General features: G+C 41.1%; 2 protein-coding genes across 4 annotated transcripts; one reads left to right on the top strand and one right to left on the bottom strand.

Moving 5' to 3' along the window:
• LOC115047265 (all-trans-retinol 13,14-reductase-like) lies at positions 1-6,011 on the top strand. Its single transcript, XM_029508073.1, has 12 exons — positions 1-142; positions 919-1,101; positions 1,310-1,448; positions 1,604-1,706; positions 2,677-2,872; positions 2,986-3,183; positions 4,011-4,130; positions 4,239-4,377; positions 4,480-4,589; positions 5,212-5,378; positions 5,616-5,775; positions 5,863-6,011. The coding sequence occupies exons 1-12, from the start codon at positions 1-3 to the stop codon at positions 6,009-6,011; spliced, it is 1,806 nt and encodes a 601-aa protein (XP_029363933.1).
• A 7,644-nt stretch (positions 6,012-13,655) lies between these two features.
• On the bottom strand, positions 13,656-20,298 carry il2rb (interleukin 2 receptor, beta). 3 transcript variants are annotated; one of them, XM_029508286.1, is made up of 10 exons: positions 20,169-20,298; positions 19,181-19,275; positions 18,892-19,036; positions 18,695-18,761; positions 18,368-18,458; positions 18,064-18,209; positions 17,530-17,704; positions 17,255-17,360; positions 17,092-17,170; positions 13,656-16,080 (listed from the first exon to the last, which is right to left on the bottom strand). In XM_029508286.1, the coding sequence occupies exons 2-10, from the start codon at positions 19,266-19,268 to the stop codon at positions 15,337-15,339; spliced, it is 1,641 nt and encodes a 546-aa protein (XP_029364146.1). In that variant the 5' UTR covers positions 19,269-19,275; positions 20,169-20,298; the 3' UTR covers positions 13,656-15,336. The 3 variants fall into 3 exon arrangements, with proteins under 3 accessions (XP_029364146.1, XP_029364148.1, XP_029364147.1); XM_029508288.1 differs by having other exon boundaries at positions 17,092-17,209; positions 17,294-17,360; XM_029508287.1 differs by having other exon boundaries at positions 20,164-20,241.
• Positions 20,299-23,606: the final 3,308 nt, after the last annotated feature.

The following is a 23,606-nucleotide window of genomic DNA, read 5'->3' as shown; positions in this document are numbered from 1 at the left end:
ATGGCCTGTGTGCTGGTGGTGCTCGTCTTTTTCTTATTCCTGTCCGCTCGGCCACGCTACAAGGTGTTCAGCGAGAAATGTCTGAGGCCACCAGGACCTTTGGTCACTGACCGCAAACAAAGGGACGAGAGGCTGAAAAAAGGTAAAAAAAAAAAAAAAATCAATCAATCATTTCTTAATGATATTCTATTTAAGAAATTGTATTACAATCCTGATGCAAATAGGTAATTTTCAGTTTTATTCAATTTCATATACTGTTTTTCCTTGAATGGGTAAATGTCTGAACAAAAGAAAATACTGTGAATTTATGGGCAAAAAGAGGAGCAACCATGGCCTGTCCATAACTGCTCAACAATTTCTAATAACACAAAGGCTCATTTGTAAGAAACAGAAGTATAAAGTGTTAATGTATTCATCAGATGAGCTTTTCCTGTGGCTGTTCACAAGCGCATGGCTTTTATGGTCACTTACTGGCTTTTAATGGACCTTAGATGTTGAACTTTTTTCTTCATCTCAAGTCATTATGATTATAGAGATCACAGTTACTACGAGCAGCTGTAACTAAGATTGAGCCACAAATGTTTCCCATACATGTACTATTCTAATAATTTCTTTTGCGATAAAGGCGTCTGCTTTTCGTGTCTACATGACGTCATTGCGAAAAAACTGCGACTGCTGTAGCCAGAAAAAACTGTAGACTGCTGTAATGTCAAATGCTTTTGACATTAATATTTAATACGTCTTAAAGATATTGTACCTATCAGGAGAAGTTTTTTTTGTGTTTAAAATGGGGTTCTTCTCCCTCCATGGCCAGGCAGCTGACCTGTTAGCACAGCAGACACACTCTCACAAAGCTGTGATGCCATTAAAAATCGTCTAACAGGCTTTTTCCGTAAAACAATGTGTTCTTCCTTGCAGGTTTTTCCGTGGATCGTGTTCCCCCTGCTCTGGATGCCGTGGTGATTGGCAGTGGTGTGGGAGGCCTGACAGCAGCGGCGGTTCTGTCCAAAGCCGGAAAGAGGGTTTTAGTTCTGGAGCAGCATGACCAGGCCGGGGGGTGCACACACACCTTTGAGAATAAAGGATTTGAGTTTGACGTAGGTAAGAAAAGTTTCACGTGACAAGGACACATCAGGACACATTCCCTAATGTCATTTTTCTTCTCATCATAATATCATAATAATTCAGCAAGAATTACTACCTCACATTTTTTGAGAATGAATTTGCAAAGATAGATCTGTCTCATGTTTTCTATTTTGAAGTATTAAATAAATGAAGTAGGTTTGACCCCCTTTCCCTCCACCACCAGGTATCCATTACCTGGGCCAGCTTCATGAGAACAGCCTGCTGAAGGTTGCTCTCGATCAGATCACAGATGGACAGCTGCAGTTCACACGTCTGGAGCAGCAGTTCGACACGCTGTTCCTGGGTCAGCCTGACCAGCGCAGGTAAGGCCACGTCCCGAGTAACCAACCATCATAATGGATCAACAGAACTCCACCGGGATCTGTGCCATCATCATCCATTTAGTTCCATGTAGTATGTGTTTATTTTTCCACATCCTGAAAGAATGCGTCCAGCCTTACCTCTCTGTCATTCCCAGAGCGTATCATATCCATGCAGGGAAGACTGAGATGGCAGCAAGTTTAAAGAAACAGTTTCCAGGAGAGGAAGAGGCCATTGATGAGTTCATGAGACTGATGAAGGTACAAATTTAAATCTACAATAATTGGAGACAGAGAAGGCTCAACCCTGAGTCCATTGCTCTTCTGTCCTTTTGTACTAGCACTAGTGGACATCATTCACATGCTCAGGGGGGCGTTTCATGACAATGCAGATGACACAGCTGTGCGTAGTAGAATTAAATAATATGCCTCTTTCAAAGGGAGAAAGCTATCCAGTCTCTTTGATTGACCCTACAGTAAATATTATGTAAATATTACCTCTCATTTCTAATCATTGTTATCCTTATAATGAGATGCCATCTGGCAGACGTGATGCAAACAGGCAAACACCCCAGTCCATTTTAACAAAGAAGTGACATCAGCCCATATGTCATTTCAGTCTTTCAGTTTTATTGCCACATCCAAATACCCTCATTTGCATAGATGGAGGTGAGATACGGCGCCCCACCGATTAGTCATAAAATAATCATCAAAGTCTATAAAACAGTCATAAAGACAAGACTAAAATGAAATAAGGTATGGTGGAGAGACAAAGAACGAAGAATAGACAGCAAACTAGCAGCTCCTTAAGAAGCTAAAAGTGCAACTGTAAAGTGCTTATAGAACTAATGCGAGTGGAGTGGGATTGGTTTTGTCCATGTAGAGGAAGAGGACAGGAAAAGAAGCTGCTGTTCAGTGTGTTTGTCTCTGCTCTGACGCACCTGAGACGTGTAAAGAGGTGAGGTGATGATGGGACGGGTAAGCCAAGCTTTTTCCTGCTTTCCTGGTACATCTCTTGGCGCAGATGTCACTCAGGGTTGGGAGAGATGCCACAGAATTTGTCCTACGGTTTCTGCAGTTTCTGATGCTCACGTGTCACTGGGTCAAGCTGAGATTGTTGAAGAGTCATGGACTCGTGGTCACGAAAAGAAATGCACTTTCACATGCACATTCCCGTTGACCTCTTGTTGAGTAGGTTGAGTAAATTAGCTGTCCTGTCGTCCTCTTGCAGCTAGCCGCACGGAGGACGCCACTTATCGCCGTCTTGAAGATGATGCCTTTTTGGCTGGTTGACTTCCTGGTTCATACTGGCCTGTTGCATCGCATATCATCAGTATTCTCCCTGGCATCAACCAGCCATTCAGAAATAATGTCCCGCCTCACACAGAATAAGGACCTGCAGGCACTGTCTGCCTACCTGTTCTATGGTGCTGGAGACACACACACACACACACACACACACACACATGCATTCATAAAGATCACGTTCACAGAGCAATACTTCAGCAACGCTCTTTTTTATTTGACATCCCCGCTCTAGGTGTCCCACCAAAAGACTCCAGCTTTCTCATTAACGCCCTCCTTATTCACCATTACAAACGTGGTGCGTACTACCCACGAGGAGGTGCCAGTGAGTTTGCTTTTCACATCATCCCTGTCATTCAGCAATCCGGCGGCACAGTGCTGGTCAGGGCTCCTGTGCAGCGCATCCTGCTCAACCAGCAGGGCAGTGTCTGTGGTGAGAAAATTGTTTCAGTAAAAACTGTTTCTTCAGCCTTCCAGGACAAGTCCAAGTCAAGTCAGAAGCCTTCATGAGCACAGTGACATTAAACCGACACATTTTCTTTCTGATAATGTCAGATTAGCTGTAGTAAACTGGTCTTAAGTCCAGCACTATTTTTACAGCTCTCTGACACCGATGGCTTTAAACTCTCTAATCATTTCTCTACCAAACATCACCAAAACCAACAGTGCTGCTACTCCATGACACCAAGAGCTGCTCATTCATGTGAATGAACACTGTCCAAATTTCATTTAACACCCTCCAAGTCTCAGCCATGGTGATCATATCACAGTAAAACTTTTCAAGCGAGTCTTAAATAACCTTAACTTACATGACCTGGTCTAAAGCCTCCAGTCAAACATCTTGTCCAATGTGAGTGTTTGCTGAGTAAGCTGGTAATAACTGGTGACAACCAGCTCCACCCCATAGCAAGCTGACATAAAGCAGCCAACTGTTTACTCTTTCTGATGTCACGCTGGTCATTTTTGACATAAACAAAACACGAACTCCAGACTGATGGAGCTATGTCAAATCAACATGCTGAAAACGGCATTTAGCTCTAAACTGCTGGCTTACCGGCTCTACGCTCACTCTCACGCAGTTCGAGAAACACCACATTAAATAATATTTTATCACACTCATGGAGCACATAGGGTTGCTTACAGCCTGCTGGCCTAGCAGAATCAGTTATCGCCAGCACCGAGCAGAACTTGACTTTCTACAAAGAAATGCCAGATGATTCTTGGAAATTAAGCCTATTAGTGTTTGCTTTGTTGTGCCAGGTGTGACAGTGCGTAAAGGGCAACAAGAGCTCGAGGTTCATGCCCCTGTTGTCATTTCCAACGCTGGCATCTTCAACACCTTCCAGAAGTTTCTGCCTCAGCAAGTGCAGCAAAAACCAGGTAGTGTACTTTATGCTGCCATTTTACTGCAGACATTGTACTCTTTTTTATTCTTGCTGTCTTCTTGTTCTGCTGCACATTTCCTCTTATGTCTGTTTGTGTTTGCAGAGATCCAGTCCCTGTTGGGTATGGTACGTCATGGTATGGGCTCCTTCTTGGTTTTCGTTGGTCTGGATGGAACCAAAGAAGAGCTTGGAATCGTGTCTACCAACTTCTGGATGTATAAAGACAATGACTTGGATTCATTGTAAGGGTTTATTTACTTTTAGTTTTTTGTATCCTTTTGGATTCAGTGTTAATATCTGAATTTGTCTCGGTCTCATTTCTCTACATCAAACGTTGTGTGAAGAATGGAGCGATACTCCTCCCGGAGCAGAGATGAAGTTTTAGGGAACATTCCCATGATGTTCATCACTTTCCCATCGGCCAAAGATCCCACATCCAGCATCAGACACCCAGGTAGCTGCCCCCTGATGCCGGCCTCCAACTCAGGGGCTTCATCATCTATGCATCCTCCCTGCTCTCCTAGAGCCTTTATGTTTCTTTCTAACGGATATGCAACTTTATCACAACATTGGCATAATTTACAATGTAAACGTTGTAAATCGTTGGCTAAGGTGTTCAATTTCAAAGAGCGCTAAACAAAATTAGGGTTGAATGGTTTGGATTCTGTCCATCAAAAGAGTACTTTGAGAAGAATTTAGATTTATGCTTAAATGTTAATATTTTCAAAAGAGTTTTCATTACTATTACAAATGTAAATTACTTGGATGAGAAATAACTGATACATTTGGCAAACGATGAACAAAATAAAGCAGCAATCAATACTGTAAACGCCGGACTCACACAGAGTGGATGTTTCTGTCTTAAACAAGTTTTCAGAAAACATTATGACCCCCACGGATTAATGGAATTAGATAAAGCTACTAAAACTATACCCAAACACTACACAGAATTTTACAATACAGCTGCAAGTGTGAGGTCAACGAGCACCCAGTGACTGATTCAAAGAAATAAAAGTTAAATGAAGTGTGAAATTTTCTATCATTCAATTTTAAGCGGCCTTCCTTCCTGTCTGCAGGTAAGTCCTGTATGACACTGCTGACAATGGCCCGCTATGAGTGGTTTGAGGAGTGGGAGGGGACGAAGCTCGGCAAGAGGGGACAGGACTACTTGGATCTGAAGAACAGCATGGCCCAAGAGCTGCTGGAGTGGGCACTAACCATCTTCCCACAACTGAGAGACAAGGTACATGTCATTTACACTGCTCTCCTGCATCCATATTTATTTATCCATAGCTAATAACGCTCAGAGGAACAGTAGGTGGAGCTCACACTTCTCCAGCTAAGTCTAGTCTTTAGCCCCGTGGGTTACTATTTGCTATATCAATGAGAATTAAAATTGCTGGCTGTTTGCAGGAGGCCATGAAACATCTGTAAATGGACATTTTTTGCTTGTTACATGTTACATGTTACATGTGTGCAGGTGGTGATGGTGGATGCTGCCACACCTCTGACCAACGTCCACTATTTGGGCGCTCCAAGGGGTGAGATGTACGGCGCTGAACACAACTTGGAGCGCTTCACACCAGAGACAATTGCTAGGACGCGATCACAGACACCGGTCGACGGACTTTACCTTTCAGGTGATTTGACAGAGTTACAGGCGGGTTTCAGCTGTGGATTCGACAGAGATGGACAAACCTGCTCAGTGTTTGTTTGTCTGTGTGCAGGTCAGGACGTGTTCTGTAACGGCATGGCTGGAGCTCTGCATGGCGGCCTGCTCTGCGCTTCTGCTGTCCTGAATCAGATCCTCTACATTGACCTTCTAGCCCTGAAGACCCGCCTCAAACGCAAACACAACAAGCTTAAGAAAACCTAGTTGCCACACAGCTGTACTGGAGGGCATAAATGCACATAAATGCTGTTTACCTCTCCCTCAAACTCTGTAACAGCATTTCCACAAATATACACAATTTTAGGAAAACTGTTTGTTTTCCCTTGGAACACTGTATCCCTGTACTACTACCAACATCGTTCAACCAACAAACTATTTCTCTTACTATGGCACTGACAGGTGGAAATCAAACGGAGCCACTTGTGACATGTCAAATATCCTGTGAACTAATTTAAAATACTGGCCTACTAACACTCTCCAACTCACTCGCCCACATGACGATCACTTTGCTGACTGACACAAGCCGATCCTGCACATTAGAGCCTGGTCTCCCTCTCAAGTCTTTACCAATTCATTGTTAACCTCTCTGTGGTAAAAGGCCCCACATTAAGTTCATGCTCCTTTTTCAATTTGTGGTAATCAACTTGCTCAGCTCAGTCAGTGACTGAAAGCAGCGAGACCACCTGCTGAGGCCTGTACAGACAGGATGGCTGATGTAGCCAGCATTGCTCTGCTGGTTACACAAGTTCAGCAAATTTACATCTGGAGTAAACACTGTGCAGGGCCCTTTGCCTCTAAAGCACGAGACTAGCCTTTAGGCCTAGTGGAAGTTTGGTGCTCACAGCATTAGTCAGCTTTCTTTCTGGGATACTCTTGATCCTTGGGCTTCTCTGCCGGTGACTGTGGGCAGACTTGTGTTATCTGGCAGTGTCGAGCAGGCTGATGCAAGATAATGCTCTAATTCAAGATTATTATTTTTATTATTACAAAGATACTCAGAGGCACTTTTGTCGCTTGATGCAGTTGATTTACTCGGCTTATAAAAGCAAAGGTTCTCATATGGAGACTCTGGAAAAAGTTACAGCAGAAGGAAGACAAACAACACAGAGACAAAAAGTGAAGCAGCAAAAAGATGGACTGTTGAAGAGGTGACACCAAAGAGACGGGTGAAGAGCCTGTTGAAGATCAGTGTTGAAAAAAGAGCCAAGTTAGGAGCCAAAGAGCATGATAAGGAGCAGAATAACGTGGATTAACATATTTAACTGACAGCACGAATAATGGCGAGCAAAACTATCTAAACATTGATGTCATATTCAGCCTGCTTTTTGTATATTTTATTCAAACCTTTGCAAAGCAACGAGTTACAGATTGTTGCAGTGAGGTAACAGCGGATGTTTCTGGAACAGTACAACTATGCAGGCTCATTCTCGGCACAGTGTCTTCTCCCTTATTTATATCTGGTTACTTCATACAAAAAAGAGAGCATGCAGAAAAAAATACAAAGTGCTGAAATGATAAACAATCAGGAGAAGGTCAAGTTGTGACTCACCAAAATTATTAAGAGGCTTAAATGGCAAAACGTACATTTCCCATTGCATACACATTACATTTCTTTTCTGGCTTAATCACATTGCAAATGACTTTTTTCACAAATGTAATGAATGGTTGAGTATGAGCTCTCTCAGAGAAGAGCCATCACAAAGCATTACAACTGAATACACAATGCAACAAACAAGGCAAAGCGATTTATTCCTTCCCATTTTAAGGACACTGATGTTGTGATTGATCACAATTGATACATATTAAAGTTTGTTTGAAGCCACTGCAGCATATCAAACTTACACTACTAAGTCGAAATGCTAAGAGGAGGATTAGATGAGTCATCAAAATTACAGAATGAAAGACAAAGCTATATATTGTTAGAATATGAAGTACCTACATCTTCTCTTCTCAGGTGTCCGGTCTTACTTCAACCTTGATAACAGATTGATAAGGATCAGATTTGCCGCAATCAAAACTTGATCTGACAACAGAACCTGCCTTCTGTCTATTGAATGTGTCCATTTGATAATACCAATCCTAATCACATGCTTTGTGCTGGTCGATGACTCCCCCTGCAAACCAGTTTGAGCTCATGTGGAAATCATCAGGCACAGAGAACCTGACAGCTATTTCCTTGGTGGACTGCCCTGCATACCTGCTGAGGAAATCGTAAGTGAGCACACCAACAGCTCCACCATCTGTGTTGGCAGTCTTCATGAAGAGTGCTCTCCCAAGTCAACAGGAGTCAGGGGTGGGTGGCAGGACCTCAGAAATTCACTGTGCATGTGTACACTGCAATCAGTGGAAAATTATCAATTATCAATCAACTCTGAATTTATTTCAGAGCAAGACAGAAAACAATCACAGTTAGCTGGGGTTAGTCACACTGTAAACCCAGATAAGTTGATTATCTTAAACCGTTTTCATCAAGTGATTGCCTTAAACGGTTTAAGTAAGTGAAAGTAGAGAAAATTCTTTTGTTCAAGTAGTCAACTGAAGTTTGCAGTAGTCATGACTTAACATTTTTAAGTTATATAAACTTAAAGTCCACTTAAAAGTAGTATAGTCTAAACTTAATATTTTAAGTTAAATACACTTGAAATCCTAGTTTTATTGAAAATATGAATTTGTTGGGATGAGAAAATTCCAATTAAATTTCTTTGCCCAGTGAACAGTTTTAAAGTTTGAAAAAAACAAAACAAAAAAACACCACACGGACCATACAGTAGCAGCTTACTTCAAGTGCAAATGGAAAAGCTGTCTGTTTTATGTTGATCTAAAGGGATAACAAAGGAAACTTAACTTAAGTTGAATTGTGTAATTTATTTTTTTTTTTACAAAATGTAAAAAATAAAATATCTAAAAACAATCTTACAATCGGACAGTAAGAACTATACAGTGAGGACCTGAGTTGCTCGAAAAAAACCTCTGAAACTGTAGAATTATTTCAGTTAAATTACAACAGAACATTTATCACAGACTCTTTATCACACTAACCCATCAACAACAACAACAAATCAAATCAAATCAATTTATTTGTATAGCGCCAAAATCACATAGAATATACAGGTTAACAGCAAGTTGTCTACAACCAGCTGTATGGCTTTCACAAACATTATTATCTTTATAATTCACAGCGGTTTTATTCTAGATAATGTTGTATAAACAAACAGAAGCATTTTGTGTGCTCATGTACAGGCGTCTGTTGTAGTGTAGGTCCCATGTTGTGACAGCAGGTGGTGTATTGCACAATGTGATATGGGAATGGTAAAGATAGAGAAAGGGTTAATTACTCTTCAGGTGTGCTGTTGACCGGGATGAAGAACGCAGTTTCTTGAGAAGATTTTTAGTGGTCAGAAGATGCCAGTTGCTCAAGCTCACTTTGACTTTCACTGGCTGCTTCATCACAAGCATCATTGGTTATACTGACAATTATTTCAGACTTGAAATTCTTCAAAGTATGCTCTCTATGTGTGTTACTTTTGTGTGCATTGAAAGTGGAGTATAGGCTGCTCTGAAATTTACAGTCTTCATAAGGACATCCAATTTTGTGATCTACTTTTAAGTGAGTACTCTGCAGATGAGCAGAGTAGTCAGTTTCAGTGCAGGGTTCAAAAAATTCACATGACAAACAGCGAAATGCAATTTGAGTTTGTGATTGAGCCACACTTCTGGGGTGAAAACGGGATAAGTGGCTATGGAGTGCATTGAGAGACCTGAATGTAGACATACATTCCTGATGCTAGGTAAGGGCTCAGTTCTTGCCCAGTCCCATGTTTTAGCCTGCAGTGTTTAAAAAGCTGTGCTCTCTTCTCACAGATGGCAGGGCAGTACTTGCATTTCCAAAGCATTTTAATATTGCTTTAAACAAAAATATTGTGGCAAATGAGGCTTAAAAGTGGGCATTTTTTCAAAAGAATTTACTGCTGCAAAAGTGTAAACACGCACGTAGAGAGAATTACTCTAAAAATACAATGCTGCAAATGTCCAATGTTCAAAATTTACCTCAGTCAACCTCAAATTTGCACATATTAAAATGTACTGTAAACGTTTCGAACTACAAAAGTTCCAGTTTCTAATTTTGAGCATGCAGTACTCACCTCACTCAGGCAGGATATGGTCTTTACGGCAGGCAAATGTCCTGTTCAAACTTGAAAAAAACTGAAGAAAGCAGGCAGGACTTGTGTTGTCAGAGGAGCATGACGAGTGCAAAGACCTTAAATTGTTAGATTTGAAAGTGGCAACTTGGACAAGTACAGACTTGTTTTGAGCTTTGGGCCGATCACAACAGGGCAGCACTGTGGCCTGAGGTAAAAACTGATACAAAAATGAGTACGCTCCATGACTATCTCAAACTCTCTTCACATACTCATACTGTTTAAGTAATGCAATAAGACTCATTTTTAATAGTGGTATTAACTTTAACTGCATAGAAAGAGCTTTCAGGTACACCCTGCAGGGTGTACCTGGAGCACTGAAACAAGCTTTACTGCCGAGTATTAAACCGTGTTTTTGTAAGGGTCAGAGTATTAAACCGTGTTTTTGTAAGGGTCAGAGTATTAAACCATGTTTTTGTTAGGGTTAGAGTATTAAACCATGTTTTTGTAAGGGTCAGAGTATTAAACCGTGTTTTTGTAAGGGTCAGAGTATTAAACCATGTTTTTGTTAGGGTTAGAGTATTAAACCGTGTTTTTGTAAGGGTCAGAGTGTTAAACCGCGTTTTTGTAAGGGTCAGAGTATTAAACCGTGTTTTTGTAAGGGTCACAGTATTAAACCATGTTTTTGTAAGGGTCACAGTATTAAACCGTGTTTTTGTAAGGGTCACAGTATTAAACCATGTTTTTGTAAGGGTCACAGTATTAAACCGTGTTTTTGTAAGGGTCACAGTATTAAACTGTGTTTTTGTAAGGGTCACAGTATTAAACCGTGTTTTTGTAAGGGTCAGAGTATTAAACTTGGTTTTTATTCGGGTCAGAGTTTTAAACTTGGTTTTTATAAGGGTCTGAGTTTTAAACCTAGTTCTCTAACAGTCAGTGTTAACATTTCTTTCCAGAGTATTAAATGTACAAACAATTGAAACAAAACATAAATATATTGTAACTCATGAAATGATTATGTGAGTTGAATGAGTGAGCTCCCCAGTTAAAATTGTACGATCTGAATAAGTTACTAATGAAATGATTCCCAGTATCTGTTGAGGTTTTGGTTTCAGGTCTGTGATGGAAACTTCTGGTGTGTAACTCGTGCTATGTTCTGCATTACCTGTGCCTGGTGTTTCGTTCATATGAATATATGTTGTTGTGCTTAAACCGGACTGTGACAGCACTGTGAGATACAGCCGGGGGTCCCACGGGAATGGGACCTCAAGGGTGAGATCCCAAGGGAGTGTTGTCTTGATGAGGGTTGCTGTTAAAACACGTTGGTCAGACTGGTGTCCAGATTGGCAATGCCTGTTGGGCGCTTTACTGTCTGGAGCATGGTATCCAACCTGATGGTCAAATGCTCAGTGACAAGAGGATTAGAGGGGGGGATGATTCCTTCAGCAGCTGGAAAAGCTGTCCCAGGGCTGTTTTGGTGGACCTGGAACCCGCTGTTATTGGTAAACCCATGAACACATACAGAACATATAGATTACATTCATTTGCAGTTTGATATTTGGCTCAGATGAGGCGTGCACTGGAACGTACCGGCAACTGTTTCACCCTGAGCAGCTGATCAGTGCGACACTACAGCACTGGCAAAGAAATATTTTACCTAGTGCTCGACAGGATCTGTAAACTGGTGAGTGACAGCCAGGAGACTGTCATGAATTGCCATGATAGCATCAATTGATTTTTATTTATTTTGGGAGGGGTGTGTGTTTGTTTGCACCACACTGCTGAAAAAAAATGATTTGGATATTACACTTTAATTATAACTACATTATAATGATTTAGATGATGTACCTGCATTTATTGTGCAGCTTACCTTTGCAGTTTACCTTTCCACCACCAGAGGACACCAGATCATTGTCCATGGCACCCACTGTAGTTCCACTGTGGCGACCTGGCCAAGGTGCAAAGGGCTCTGTGCACTGAGCAACACCACGGCTACTGCAGAGGCCTGGGCTCAACTTGACCACGAGTTTGATTTGATGCATGCTAAGCGTGCCTTTGTCCACTGGTATGGAGGAGGGTGCTCTGAGGCCAGAGAGGACATGGCAGCTCTGGAGAAGGATGATGGAGGTTGGACTTGATTCTGTTGAAGGTGAGGGGGAACATTAGAAAGTAGTCAATTTTGTTCCGTTAAATACATTTCAGTTTTTTTGCCTTCAAATTCCAGATTGGATAAGTTATGGCTGTTATGGTAACTAGTCTTAGTTCCTGTAATGACTGAGGGGACACTTTTGTGTCTTTAAGCACCTGATACAAATTAAAATGAATTTTATTTGATCAAATAGACAATATGTTCATATTAAAAAATACTGTCATGTTCTTAGTAAAGTTCCAGTGGCATATATAATCGATCCTGGTTTTTTATTATTTTTGTTGATGAATAAACCCTAACCCATCTTTTTGAAAATGTTACTTCCCAGTGCTTTCAGGGCTTAGAGAGGAACTGAAAACCAAAAAGTCTACCAATCTCTGGCGGTGCTGGAGTTGATCCCAGCCCATGCTCATGTTACTAACCGATATAAAAGCTAAATTCTATCGCTTAAGCATTTCCAGCTCACAGGGGATGCTGGATCAACTCCCAGCCAACGTTCCAGGTGAGGGCTTGGTACACCTTGGACAGGTGCCAGCCATCACAGCGAGCCAACGTACAGAGACTGACAAAGAAGTTATGTACCACAGTCTTTCAAGATTGCAGTTATTAAACCTCCCCTCAAAACACCTAATCCTGATCCAGATCATTTGGCTAATTACAGACCCATACCTAAGCGTCCTTTTGTTTTAAAATTCCTACAATAATAAGCTGTTTAGAGACAATTATGTGAACACCTGCATGGGAATGGCTTGTTTGAAGAGTTTCAGTCAGGTTTTGGAGTTCATCATAGCACAGAAACAGCACTGGTCAAAGTTACCAGGGACATTGTAATGTAATTGTAATGACATTGTTCAGGCAGCGGATTGGCCTCCATGCTTTTCACCGTTTGGCTCCTGTGGTGGTTGGGACTGATCTCATTCTGAACTGGCTGATGGTGAAACTGGTTGCTGTGTCTTTTTGTGGCATGAATAACCCATAGGCTTGATTTGATTGTTGCACTGGGTTTAGCATAATATCTAATGCTTCTCTTTTCATTTTTGTATAGATCTCAATTCTACATAATTCTTTCAATTTGTGTTATTATCGGGCCTCCAATACACTCTGAGCAGATGAACAGAAGCGCTCTCTTTGCAATAAATACTTGTACATTTTCGGTGGAATTAAGTGAGAGAGCGCAACATCATTTGCTTGCAAAGTTTTGTGTGTTAAGCAGTTGCAAAATGGAAAGAAGAGTCTGTAGATAGAGATGAAAAGCAACATCTTATGTGGTTTCTTACATACATGGCTAAATATTCTAAATTCTCTGTGAGGTGAACGGATGTTGCTGGCTGTGTCAGACTTAAATGTCAAACCACATTCTAATACACACACTCTAACACACACCACCAGGACCACCTGACAGGACATGTAAACACTGAAAACAACACACAGAAACACACACAGAGGATTGGGGGTGTCACTCACCCGCCTCATTACATTGTCTCACATGGCCACCCCTCAGCCCTCATTCCACACAACTCAGGAAGTCAAAGGGTGACCCATTTTCTAAAAGAGCTTTTATTTTGATTGGTCTCGGCACAGGTGTCACCAAGCACAATGGAAATATACTGCACGTGTAGAGATTGCCAACATGTATCACTGACCTCAGTGACTTGCATGAATGCAGAATAAACAACATAATGAACACATTTCTCTACAATAGCTAAGAAAATGTATTTTTGTGAATCCATTTGCTTCAGCAACAATCATAGGTTGAGATTCAAAATCTTGTATTTAGTTCAAAAAAGGCAAAAAAAAACCCAGAAAACAACAACAACAACAACAACAACAAATAAAAACATGGCAAACCAGCTGCCTTCACTCGGATAGAAAATCAGTCACTAAGTAGATGAGTTGAAGAGTTACTCGTTCTTTCATCAGCTCAGAGAGCAAATGATAATTAAATGCTGCTGTAATGGGCTGACTCTAAAGCAATGCTATTCCTAGTCATGTAATCAATAATGGGCTATTGTTTTGGGAGGGGGGGGGGGTTGATGTGTATTATATTTATTATATTTTGGTCCTGGAATATTTACTAACATAGATAAATAAAACTATAAATTTGACTATGTCTGACTAGAAACCCATACAAAGACCAGGGAACTGGAGTAATATGTTCACTTAACTAACTCTGGGTCAGAACTTTTACAGCAGCTTTCGGAAAATTGCTGTAGTTGTTAAGCCAATGGAGAATTGTAATGATAGAATCATGCTTTCCCCAAGTATTAGTTAGACAGAAGGTCCCACAACTTAGAAATGTCCCAAAACAATGATTTAGTTCCTTGTACGACAAAAACTAGTTCATGATATGTCAAAACAATAAAAGCAAATCAAATGTGTTCTAAATGTACATTTACTGTACATCCAAAAGAGAAATGAAATCTCTCGCTTGCTTGCGTCAGAATTAAAACGCACTGCAAAATGGGGCAGGCCTGTGTCTGAATGTCATTGTTGCTTTACATGGATAAAATCATTGTGACACATTACTGTAAATGACTTTCTTAATACATTCAATCAAATGCTTGTGTGAAATATTATAGCCAAGGTCACAGAAGGACCCAGAACCAAAATGTAGTATCTTTAGCGCCCTTGTCTAGCGTTCAGTCGTGACTTCTGAATTAATGTTTTTGAGTCACACTCTCAAGCAAGCTACTTTAGATAGAGATAGTCAAAGTTAAGGTTTGTATGGAAACAGTTTATCATCATCATCCAGCTCCTCGTTTTGATTTCCTGGCAATCTTTACTGTTTACACTGTATTATTTTATTTGTTCCCAGGCAGCTGTTTTCAGTGACAAACCACAGATAAAGCTATTGTAGGCTACATGTCCAACAGCACAAGGTAGACAGAATAGTTAGCGACTAACTTGAGAACGTAGTGGAGAATTTAGCAGCTACAGAGCTTTATATTTCTTTCTGGATTTCAAGGCAAAAAGCACTGTTGTGTTCCCCGGGTGAACAGAAACCCAAATCCATCATTTTGCTAACAAACTTCATCTGTGGCTCCTGTGACCAGAACTAATCAATGCAGTTTAAAGTATAAACATGATAGAATTTGTAAAAAATGCCATTATTCTTCTTCGTCAAAACTGCACAGTAGCACTCCGTATTTACACATCAATGCGGCAGGTTTCTTGTGATATAAACAAACAAACTGAATTGAAATCGGCTGTGTGGGCTTTCTCCCTCATACACTGCACATTTTCAGATGGATTTATTGCTGAATGTGGTCTGTAGTTCATTCAGGGTGAGGTAGCCTGTTTTACAGGGCTCGACAGGCAGTGAGGAAGACCTGCTCATGAATCCAGCCACGGGCCAGGCGGCAAAGCTCCCACAAGCAGGTGCCTCGGGTTCGTCATCCAGCTCCTGGTTCCCAAAGCTTGGACTGGGAGGATGCGGCGGGGGTGAAGCAGAGGAGGGAGGGCATGCCCTGGAAGGAAGATGCAGGGGGAGGATAAGAAGAGGTGAGCTCTGGTGGTCATTTAAAATTTCTTCTAGAGCCATGTTGTTTTCATCTTTGCTGTCCTCTTCATCTTCCTGTCCGATGCTGAAGCCAGAGTCTGGGCTCTGCGGCTCCCTCTTCAAGCTCTCATAAGTCAGAGCAGCGGTGAAGGAAGGGCAGAGGGAGAGCTGGAAGTTGTGGCAATCGTCCTTATAGGTGAAGTAGGCAGGAATGGGGCCGGTTCGAGCTAGGCTGCTGGAGGCGTTGGACATGAAGTAGCCCATGTTGGAGAAGCAGGATGAAGAGGAGGAGTTATCAAACACCCCACTAGTGTCAGAATCAGCAGTGGAATAGCTGCTGCCATGAAGCAGAGCTCTAGTGGAGCTGGAAGAAGGAGCGGCAGAAGCTGGCACATCCCAGGATTCATACACCTCCACCTTGGAGATGGGGTCACGTGTTTGAGCTGTGAAGAACAATTCAGAGGCCGACAGAGGATTCAGCCATTTCTAGGGAAAAGAAAAAGACATTTAGACTAGAGCCATGCTTCTGAAGGAGAGCATTAAAATCCTGTCTGGTGTGTGCAAGCCTAACTGTCAGTGATGCTTAAAAATACAAGCAACAGACAAACCACACCAAGAAACATGTACTTGTGGTTAAAAGACTGATTTCTCTAATCTGGGACAAACTGTGGCTGCAACCCTTTCCTTTTTTCTGGTAATCATTGGTGAGCAGAAAATTATGCTACCTAATTTCTTATTAACCTGAACCTGAGCTGCAAACAAGTCTGTCATTCGGTGGATAACAGGTCCCAAACAGCGCATGCCTTGGTTAGTATTCGTTAGTGTTCAGCCTTGGTGAATGGAAAATGAGCAGGATCCCAAATGTTTGGTGAGGAAGACTTGCAGGTGAATTTATGCTCTTTAGAGGAAAATAGAACTATCAAGGAGACTTGATATGGTATCGGTGTCTGTGATTGGACCCGAGCAATGTGTTCAACATTTGCATGATGGGATGTAAATAAAAACCAGAAACACGCTTTTGGCGGAAGCACTCAAGGGCACAAATAAGCCAGATCTTTTTAGCATCAGAAAAATTGAAGCAGTGGAGATTGAGATATCATAACCACAATGACCAGCTGAGTAGTACACAGACCATCAGTTTTAAAAGCGGCGAAGTTACAAGATAAAGGACCGAAATGTATGAGTTCAGGTGAAAAGCGGTTAAGAGATCTGATTTTTAAAGTGAAAGAGAATAACTGCCAAGCCAACTATTGTGTGGAGCGTGAAGAGAAGAATGGACATAAAGAAAAGAATGGTCCCAGCAGCAAAAAAGGAAAACCTTATGGTAAGCCACTAACAAACAACGGCACCAGTTGTTTCTCCAATGACCTCAGAATGCCACATGACCACATCTGCTTTATGACATCAACCAGGTGCGTTTTTATTGTGTAACCATTATTATGACCACCCAAAGGGTGATGTTCCCCTACTGCTCAATAAGGATGGAAGGATTTTCACCTTCAGATTTCCTCCGTGGACAGATTGAAGAGTGGGGAAGTATCTGGAAGGGTTCGGTACGGGCTTCACCTTGAGATGTCTGTAACAGCACAGGAGAGCGATTAAACTAGATATAATGCTTACAACACACACGCACATAAAAATAAGCACACAGCACACTTACCTCTTGGTCTGGAAACTCAAGCCCAATAAGATCAGCAACACAACAAGGAGTCCTATGCTCAGCATCACTCCCTGCACTAACAGGGATATGTGTTGCAGAGGCCAACCTAAAACAGAGACATGGGAAATTGTAGTTTCCCAAGCGACCCTGTAAGGACACGACACTTTTCCTGCATACATTTTACTTCTGGTTCAGTATCATGTGGGACCCCAGAGGAACTTCAAAATCTGGACTCTTTAGTAATCTCACATGCAAAGGGTTTTTCATGTGGTTACCTTCATCCTGTGATGTTGCAGCTCCCACCCAAGTTGTGGTCGGACTCCAGTTGCTCCAGGTGCTGTTGTAGTTTGTTTTACTGGTCTTGACTCTCACCCGCACTTGGCAGTGCACCTTTTCCTGACAATCAGGTATTTTTAGGTGCTGCTGTTGTGTAGACAAATTGCGTGCGTCCTGTTAAGAGAAACAAAACTATAGCCTCAAAAGCATTTCCATGTGTGAAACCACACTGCAGCCAAATAAATTGAAGCGCATTAAGCGAAGTCTAAATGTTATTAAAAGGTGAAGTAACATAAGTTTAACTTCGGAGAAGATGATGTTACTGTTATTTTATGGTATCATTCTTATGCTGCAAAGTCACAATGAAATGCAATTTGAGGAAAAGACAAAGAAAAGATGTGGATCCATCTGAGTGAAATATCTCAACTATTGAACTAAGGATTGAAACTGAAGCTTTGTTTAACACATCTTTATTTGTGCAATTCTTGATGGTACTTTCCTAAAAATGTCTGCTCATGTTCATAGCCACTTACCTTCCACATCTGTGTCTCCTGTTTAAGCTGAACTTGGAAGTCAAAGGCATCAATGTAGTCAGAGCGAGGACGGCCTGGATTCCATGAGATCCAGGTCTCATTAGCAGTCCTGTTGACATTGGGAACACCTGGAGGATTCATTTTTACTGTAGGTGCACACGCGCACACACACACAGACACACACACATACACACGCACAAAGAACCATCTAATTATTTCACATCAAAAGTCTTTTATTGCCAGATTTGTGAATAACTTTTTAGAAGCAACTGAAAGCAAAAATGAAGAAATAGGACACACTCACCATGTCTGTGTAGCTCATAGTCTGTGAGCTTCTCCACCAATGTGCCATTACACTTCACATTGAAGGAGATTTTAGCAAAATAGGCAAATTCCTGGAGGGACCCAGAATGTAAGCCATTAAAAAGTGAGGACAAAGACTATATGTCCAAGGCAATATAAACATGTGGTATGCTGACTGTTGATTATTACATTTAGATTGTTGTAAGGAAACTCTTCATCAGAGATTTTAGTAAAAGGAAATATTTTTCCATTTAATTCTGATTCTGATTCTGATGATTGACACATTCAAATCTTCTCATGAATAATCTATTGTATATTTGGGACTTACTTCGTTTTCAAAGACAAAACTGCATCCTGGAGGAGAGCTTCCCGATAGTTTCAGCTTGCAGCCTCGGCTAATAAGAATAACAAATAAAAATAATAGTCATAAAGAACTTTGCTCAAACAAGTTTATTTTCCTTTTATGGAATCTCAAAGATGGAGCAAATACTTGTAATTTCAAATGCAACATCTGTAATAGCTCACGTGATTTCTATGGGCTTTCTGTTGCTGTTCACACTTTGCCAACTCGTCAAGACACCAAAGATCCAACAGTCCTCATTGGGGGCCGCTGGAGTGCCGCTCCAGCTACAGCTGACATTGTTGACAAAGTCGTTCACACAAGACAGTCCTTGAGGGCCACAGACATAACAACATAGAGAGAGAGCGAGAGAGAGATAAGGGTGGTGTCTCAGGACACTCGAGTCATACAGGACATTCAGGTGGATTTCTCGTCTCTGTACATGTTCTCTGCACTGCGACAAAAACATCTTACCTTGTGACCCTTTGTGAGAGTGGGCTGCGTGGGCTGTAGGTACAACGAGGATGAATAAAGACCACAGCATCTCCTTAAACATGACCATAATGTGACTGCGAGAGAGGAAGATCAGTACAGACTCTGCATTAGATATAGTATTTATTACATAATCAGCAGAAACATGCTCACAAATGTATCCAAGGCAAACTGAGGAAGATGTTTCAAAATCCAAAACGCATGAAGTCTTCTAATGAGCCTAACTCAGCTGACTGATAAAAACTAACCGTGTTTCTACTCTCAGCATAGAGCTGTAGACTTATGAGAGTGAGAAAGCGATGACATATCCACGCCGAATGAAATACTGATATTGAAAAAGTAAGTGAAACCCAACTGAAAAGACCAACACCTGTGCTGGAGGATGACACAGAATATACTGACTGTGAGTTGCCGTTGGAGCTTCCTGTTGACCAGACTGATGAGACCTTATTTAGATTATTGTGATTTACTTTGTCTGTTACATGGAAGAAAATTAAGGGATCACACAATGTGCCAATAAAACTAAAAATGAACTATATAGCCCAGGCTACAGATTAGGGTTATTTATGACAGCATGAAGCAAAGAAGAAGGATTTACACATTAAGTCACACCTTTTCTCATCAGTTTGAGTCATCAGCCAGTGCAGTTTTTTTCCGCTTCTAGTCTGTAGTGCATAAGTGCGTAGGCCTAACTTTATGAAAGGTCCAGATGTATTGTTTTAACTGACATGCAAGTTATAATGTTCACAGTTTCTCAATAACAAGAGCAGAAGCACAGACTTAACATCTATCAACTGACTATATATATACATATATATATATATATATATATATATATATATATATGTATATACCGATATATACAAACACATACACAAACATAATATAAAATGTATATATGTATTGCATTGAAATTCTGATATATTTTTGAAGGAAAGTTCTGAACAGAAAATTAAAACTCATACATTACATTATCTCATCTGTCTTTGTCAGAAAAGGTAGCAGCGGGTCCTTGAAAAGAAACACATCACCTTCACTTCTGGACAGACCAATTTAAAAGATTCTTTCTTTTTCTGTCCTCCTTTCTTTCTACTCACACATCACTCCCTCACACCCTTAAACAATCTCCTCCCACTTCACTCTCTCTCGCTCTCTCTCTCTCTCGCTCTCTGTTACTTATTATCATCCCTCTCCTCATTCTCACTTTGCTCTCTTCTTTTAAGTGCCCAATGACATTTTCCACTTGTAACCACAGCTCATGTCTGGGGCTTACAGGAAACATGCTGAACCTGTGGGTGACAGAGAGAGAACGGGTGAAACAGAGAGTGAGGGAGAGAGAGACAGAGAGATGGGCCATGGAGGGAAGGAGGGGAAGGAAGGGGGGCTTCCTGGCCATAGAGTAGAGCACCGCCCCCCTGTTCACCACCAGTAGTGGCTACCTGGACCCGATTGCAGCTTTTAACACAATATTCGTACTGAAAACAAGAAATACAAAGCAACACCACATCCTGTTTCAATCACAACGTAAAGTGGGTTGTAAAAAGAGAAACTTGCAGATCGTCCTATGAAGTGGTTTATGTCAATGAAACTGTGCTTAAACTGAAGATTTAGAGGATTAAAGTGGCTAAAGCTACCAGATTTAGAACCACGTTGGTTATTTAAGATGCAAACAAGCACACAAGAAAAAAGTTGCACAGTGGCAAAACCGCTGCTGTGACAGCCACAACCACTGCAGAAGCATATGAATAGTACGCCAGTGCAGACGGAGGAAAGAGGGAAGGAGTTCTAAAACTAAGCGGCTGCCTGTTCAACACTTAAAGGTCATTAAACATTTCATTTCTTAGGCCACAGGCCTAGAAAAATTTCCTCACTGTATGAGTTTGTCAAACCTACTGCTATCCTTTAATAAGCAGCTAAGACCTGTCTGACTTTAGGTTCAGTATTTCCTTGTAATTACCATTGGTTGTATTTAATGTGTTTTAATATGAATATTTTTTTAGAAATTTTCAATCTTTCTGTTTCCCATACAACTGATCCTGTGGGATTATATGAACATTATTGTGGAGATGGGCAAGAGAGTTTTTTTTTTTCTTCTTTTTGGAAGGGGCTTTATTTTTGTCTTTATAGATTTGCATTCACCCGGTCTGAAGAGAGCTGATATAAAAATATATCAACAACAAAAATGTTTTTTTGCTGATGATGAAAACAGAATCCTTGATTTGATTTGTCTCCATGAAGCTCGTGGGTTAAGCCTGGATATCTGGATAATCAACTAAAACATGAATATATAATGCTATAAATCAGTCTAAACATGGAAACTCTAGCACATTGAGAGCAACTGCAGTGTAACAGAAACATTTATATTTTCACTTAGCTACATTTAAACCTTTGTTGTCTGAGTGAACTAAGTCTGGCACAGTAAACTGAACTGATTATATCAATTTAGGTCTTTCGCTGCTGTCATATCCAAGTGTTCATCTACGTGTTAAAGTTCAAGAAAAGGCCGTTGTGTAACACACATCCATGCATCATATTTATATAGTTCTACAAGCCACAAAGCATTCAACACATACAACATGTTTTGAACTGAACAGTCAGCAGCAGCCTGGTTTTGGTGCCTGAGTGGGCTAAAGAATGCAACGGGCCAGGGGTGATCTGATGTGGCCGCCTGTTTACTTCCTGCTGTTCGTAAGGTGTCAGCAGCACCTAACAGGAGAGACTGGGGGCACGGGAGGTGGCTGAGGCGTGCAGAGGAGGTGTGGGAGGAAGAAGAGACTACGGCTCTTGTCAAAGGTCAGAGTCTGCTGTGCCTGAGGTGGGAAGCTGCAAAGAAGACCATAGCGATGTTTGTTCTCAAGCAGCAACAAGAAAAGTCTCCATCAACAGACCACAAAATGAGGGGGGGCTGCTCAGTTGGGTAGAGGTGAGAACAAAAACAAGGGAGGGTACACTTAAATGCAAAACCTGGACCTGTATAAACATATTCACGATGCAGCACTTTAACTTTACACACCAAATATAGAGTTATGTTTGACCTAAAATAATTACGATTACTGGCACATCTGCCCTGTTTATTCACTGTTGTTAAGTGCCAAAACATGTTTACTTCCTGTTGGTACAGTCCAGAGTCGACTGAGTATGCTGCTGCATGACGCCACATATGAGTCTGCTTTCATTAATATTTAGTCCCAACGGCCAGCACAACATATTACAGCGTCGCCTGAAGAGCCAAAGGTTCGACAGCCATGTTAGCAGCTCTGTGCACAGCAGTGCCTTTGGCTCGGTCCCGTCAGCTGCCTCGTTTTATTGCTTATCCTGTTTAATTTTAGCAGCAGGGATGTCATCTATTGACACCTACATTAAAAAAAAAAAAAAAATCACATATCATCAGCTGCATACGGGTTTGCGCAGTACATCGCGAGTAACTAGAAGTCAGTGGAGACTTCAGCTGGGATCACAGGGCAGTTGTATGAAACTTAAACCTTTTCCTGGTGTAGCGAGCTGCAGATACTCATTAAACCGGTCTGACTTGACAGGAGAAACAGCAGCTTGTTTCAGTGGTTTCTGATGAAACCACCTCCATTCGGTTGCCTTTACACATCACACAAAATTATAAATAACCCCATCAGCTGTTGCTAGCATTCAGTGGTTTGGGTCCTTTAGCTTTAGGTAGAGGGATTTGTGTGTGTCAGAAAGGGAGTTAATGTAATAAAATCATTTGACACTAAGTGATCACTAGTTTTAATATCCTATAAACAATTTGAAACATGGTTATGAACACTCTCACCATATAGCTACTGCCATGCTGTAGTGACCAAATAGATAGATAGATACGTAGATGGAGGGAAACTCAACTGTCCAGCACCTCATCAAAAACATAAAAACAACAACCACACTTCCACTCAGACAATAACAGCACATTGGTATTAAAAAAGACATGAGAAAAAAAATAAGCTTTTAAAAAAGTACAAAATAGCACACGACACAAGCGCAGTTAGGTCTAAACTGAAGGAATATCAGATTTCACTGTCTGATGATATTTCATCTCAGCATAATTATCCTCTTGTTGGTTAGTACTATGTAGCAGCAAACATAACAATGCCAATGACAGTTTTTTCTGGTTATGTAAAGTAACTGAAGGTTAATTGCAAGGGTGGTGCATGCGCTGCAGCCTTTGGAAAGGAAGCGGGAGTCCATTTTGTACTGCCCTTCTTTTCCAAATCCGTCGCCATCTTGCAGAACTTCTGGTTTATGATGTTTTTCTCCGTCCACTGAAGTGCAGATGGTAAAAGTGAAAAATAAAGGTGAAAGAAAAGCACATCAGTACAATCAGAGGCGAAGAACGGGAGGGAAATATATATATACATAAACAGAGCCTAACGAGAAAAATAAGCACCTACCCACCTAG

This window comes from Echeneis naucrates, chromosome 8 (assembly GCF_900963305.1).
Source record: "Echeneis naucrates chromosome 8, fEcheNa1.1, whole genome shotgun sequence".
NCBI classification, from domain to species: domain Eukaryota; kingdom Metazoa; phylum Chordata; class Actinopteri; order Carangiformes; family Echeneidae; genus Echeneis; species Echeneis naucrates.
Note: the sequence above shows the minus strand (reverse complement) of the source record. Positions and strands in the feature narration are given on the sequence as shown.

Excerpts from the sequence above, each read along its gene's own strand:
- LOC115047265 (XM_029508073.1), top strand. The coding sequence starts at position 1 with ATGGCCTGTGTGCTGGTGGTGCTCGTCTTTTTCTTATTCCTGTCCGCT. Across the intron at positions 1,449-1,603 it reads GGTCAGCCTGACCAGCGCAG|AGCGTATCATATCCATGCAG; the intron begins GTAAGGCCACGT and ends TGTCATTCCCAG. Across the intron at positions 2,873-2,985 it reads GTCTGCCTACCTGTTCTATG|GTGTCCCACCAAAAGACTCC; the intron begins GTGCTGGAGACA and ends TCCCCGCTCTAG.
- il2rb (XM_029508286.1), bottom strand. The coding sequence starts at position 19,268 with ATGGTCATGTTTAAGGAGATGCTGTGGTCTTTATTCATCCTCGTTGTA. Across the intron at positions 19,037-19,180 it reads CTCTCACAAAGGGTCACAAG|GACTGTCTTGTGTGAACGAC; the intron begins GTAAGATGTTTT and ends GTGGCCCTCAAG. Across the intron at positions 17,171-17,254 it reads TTGAGTTTCCAGACCAAGAG|ACATCTCAAGGTGAAGCCCG; the intron begins GTAAGTGTGCTG and ends GTGCTGTTACAG.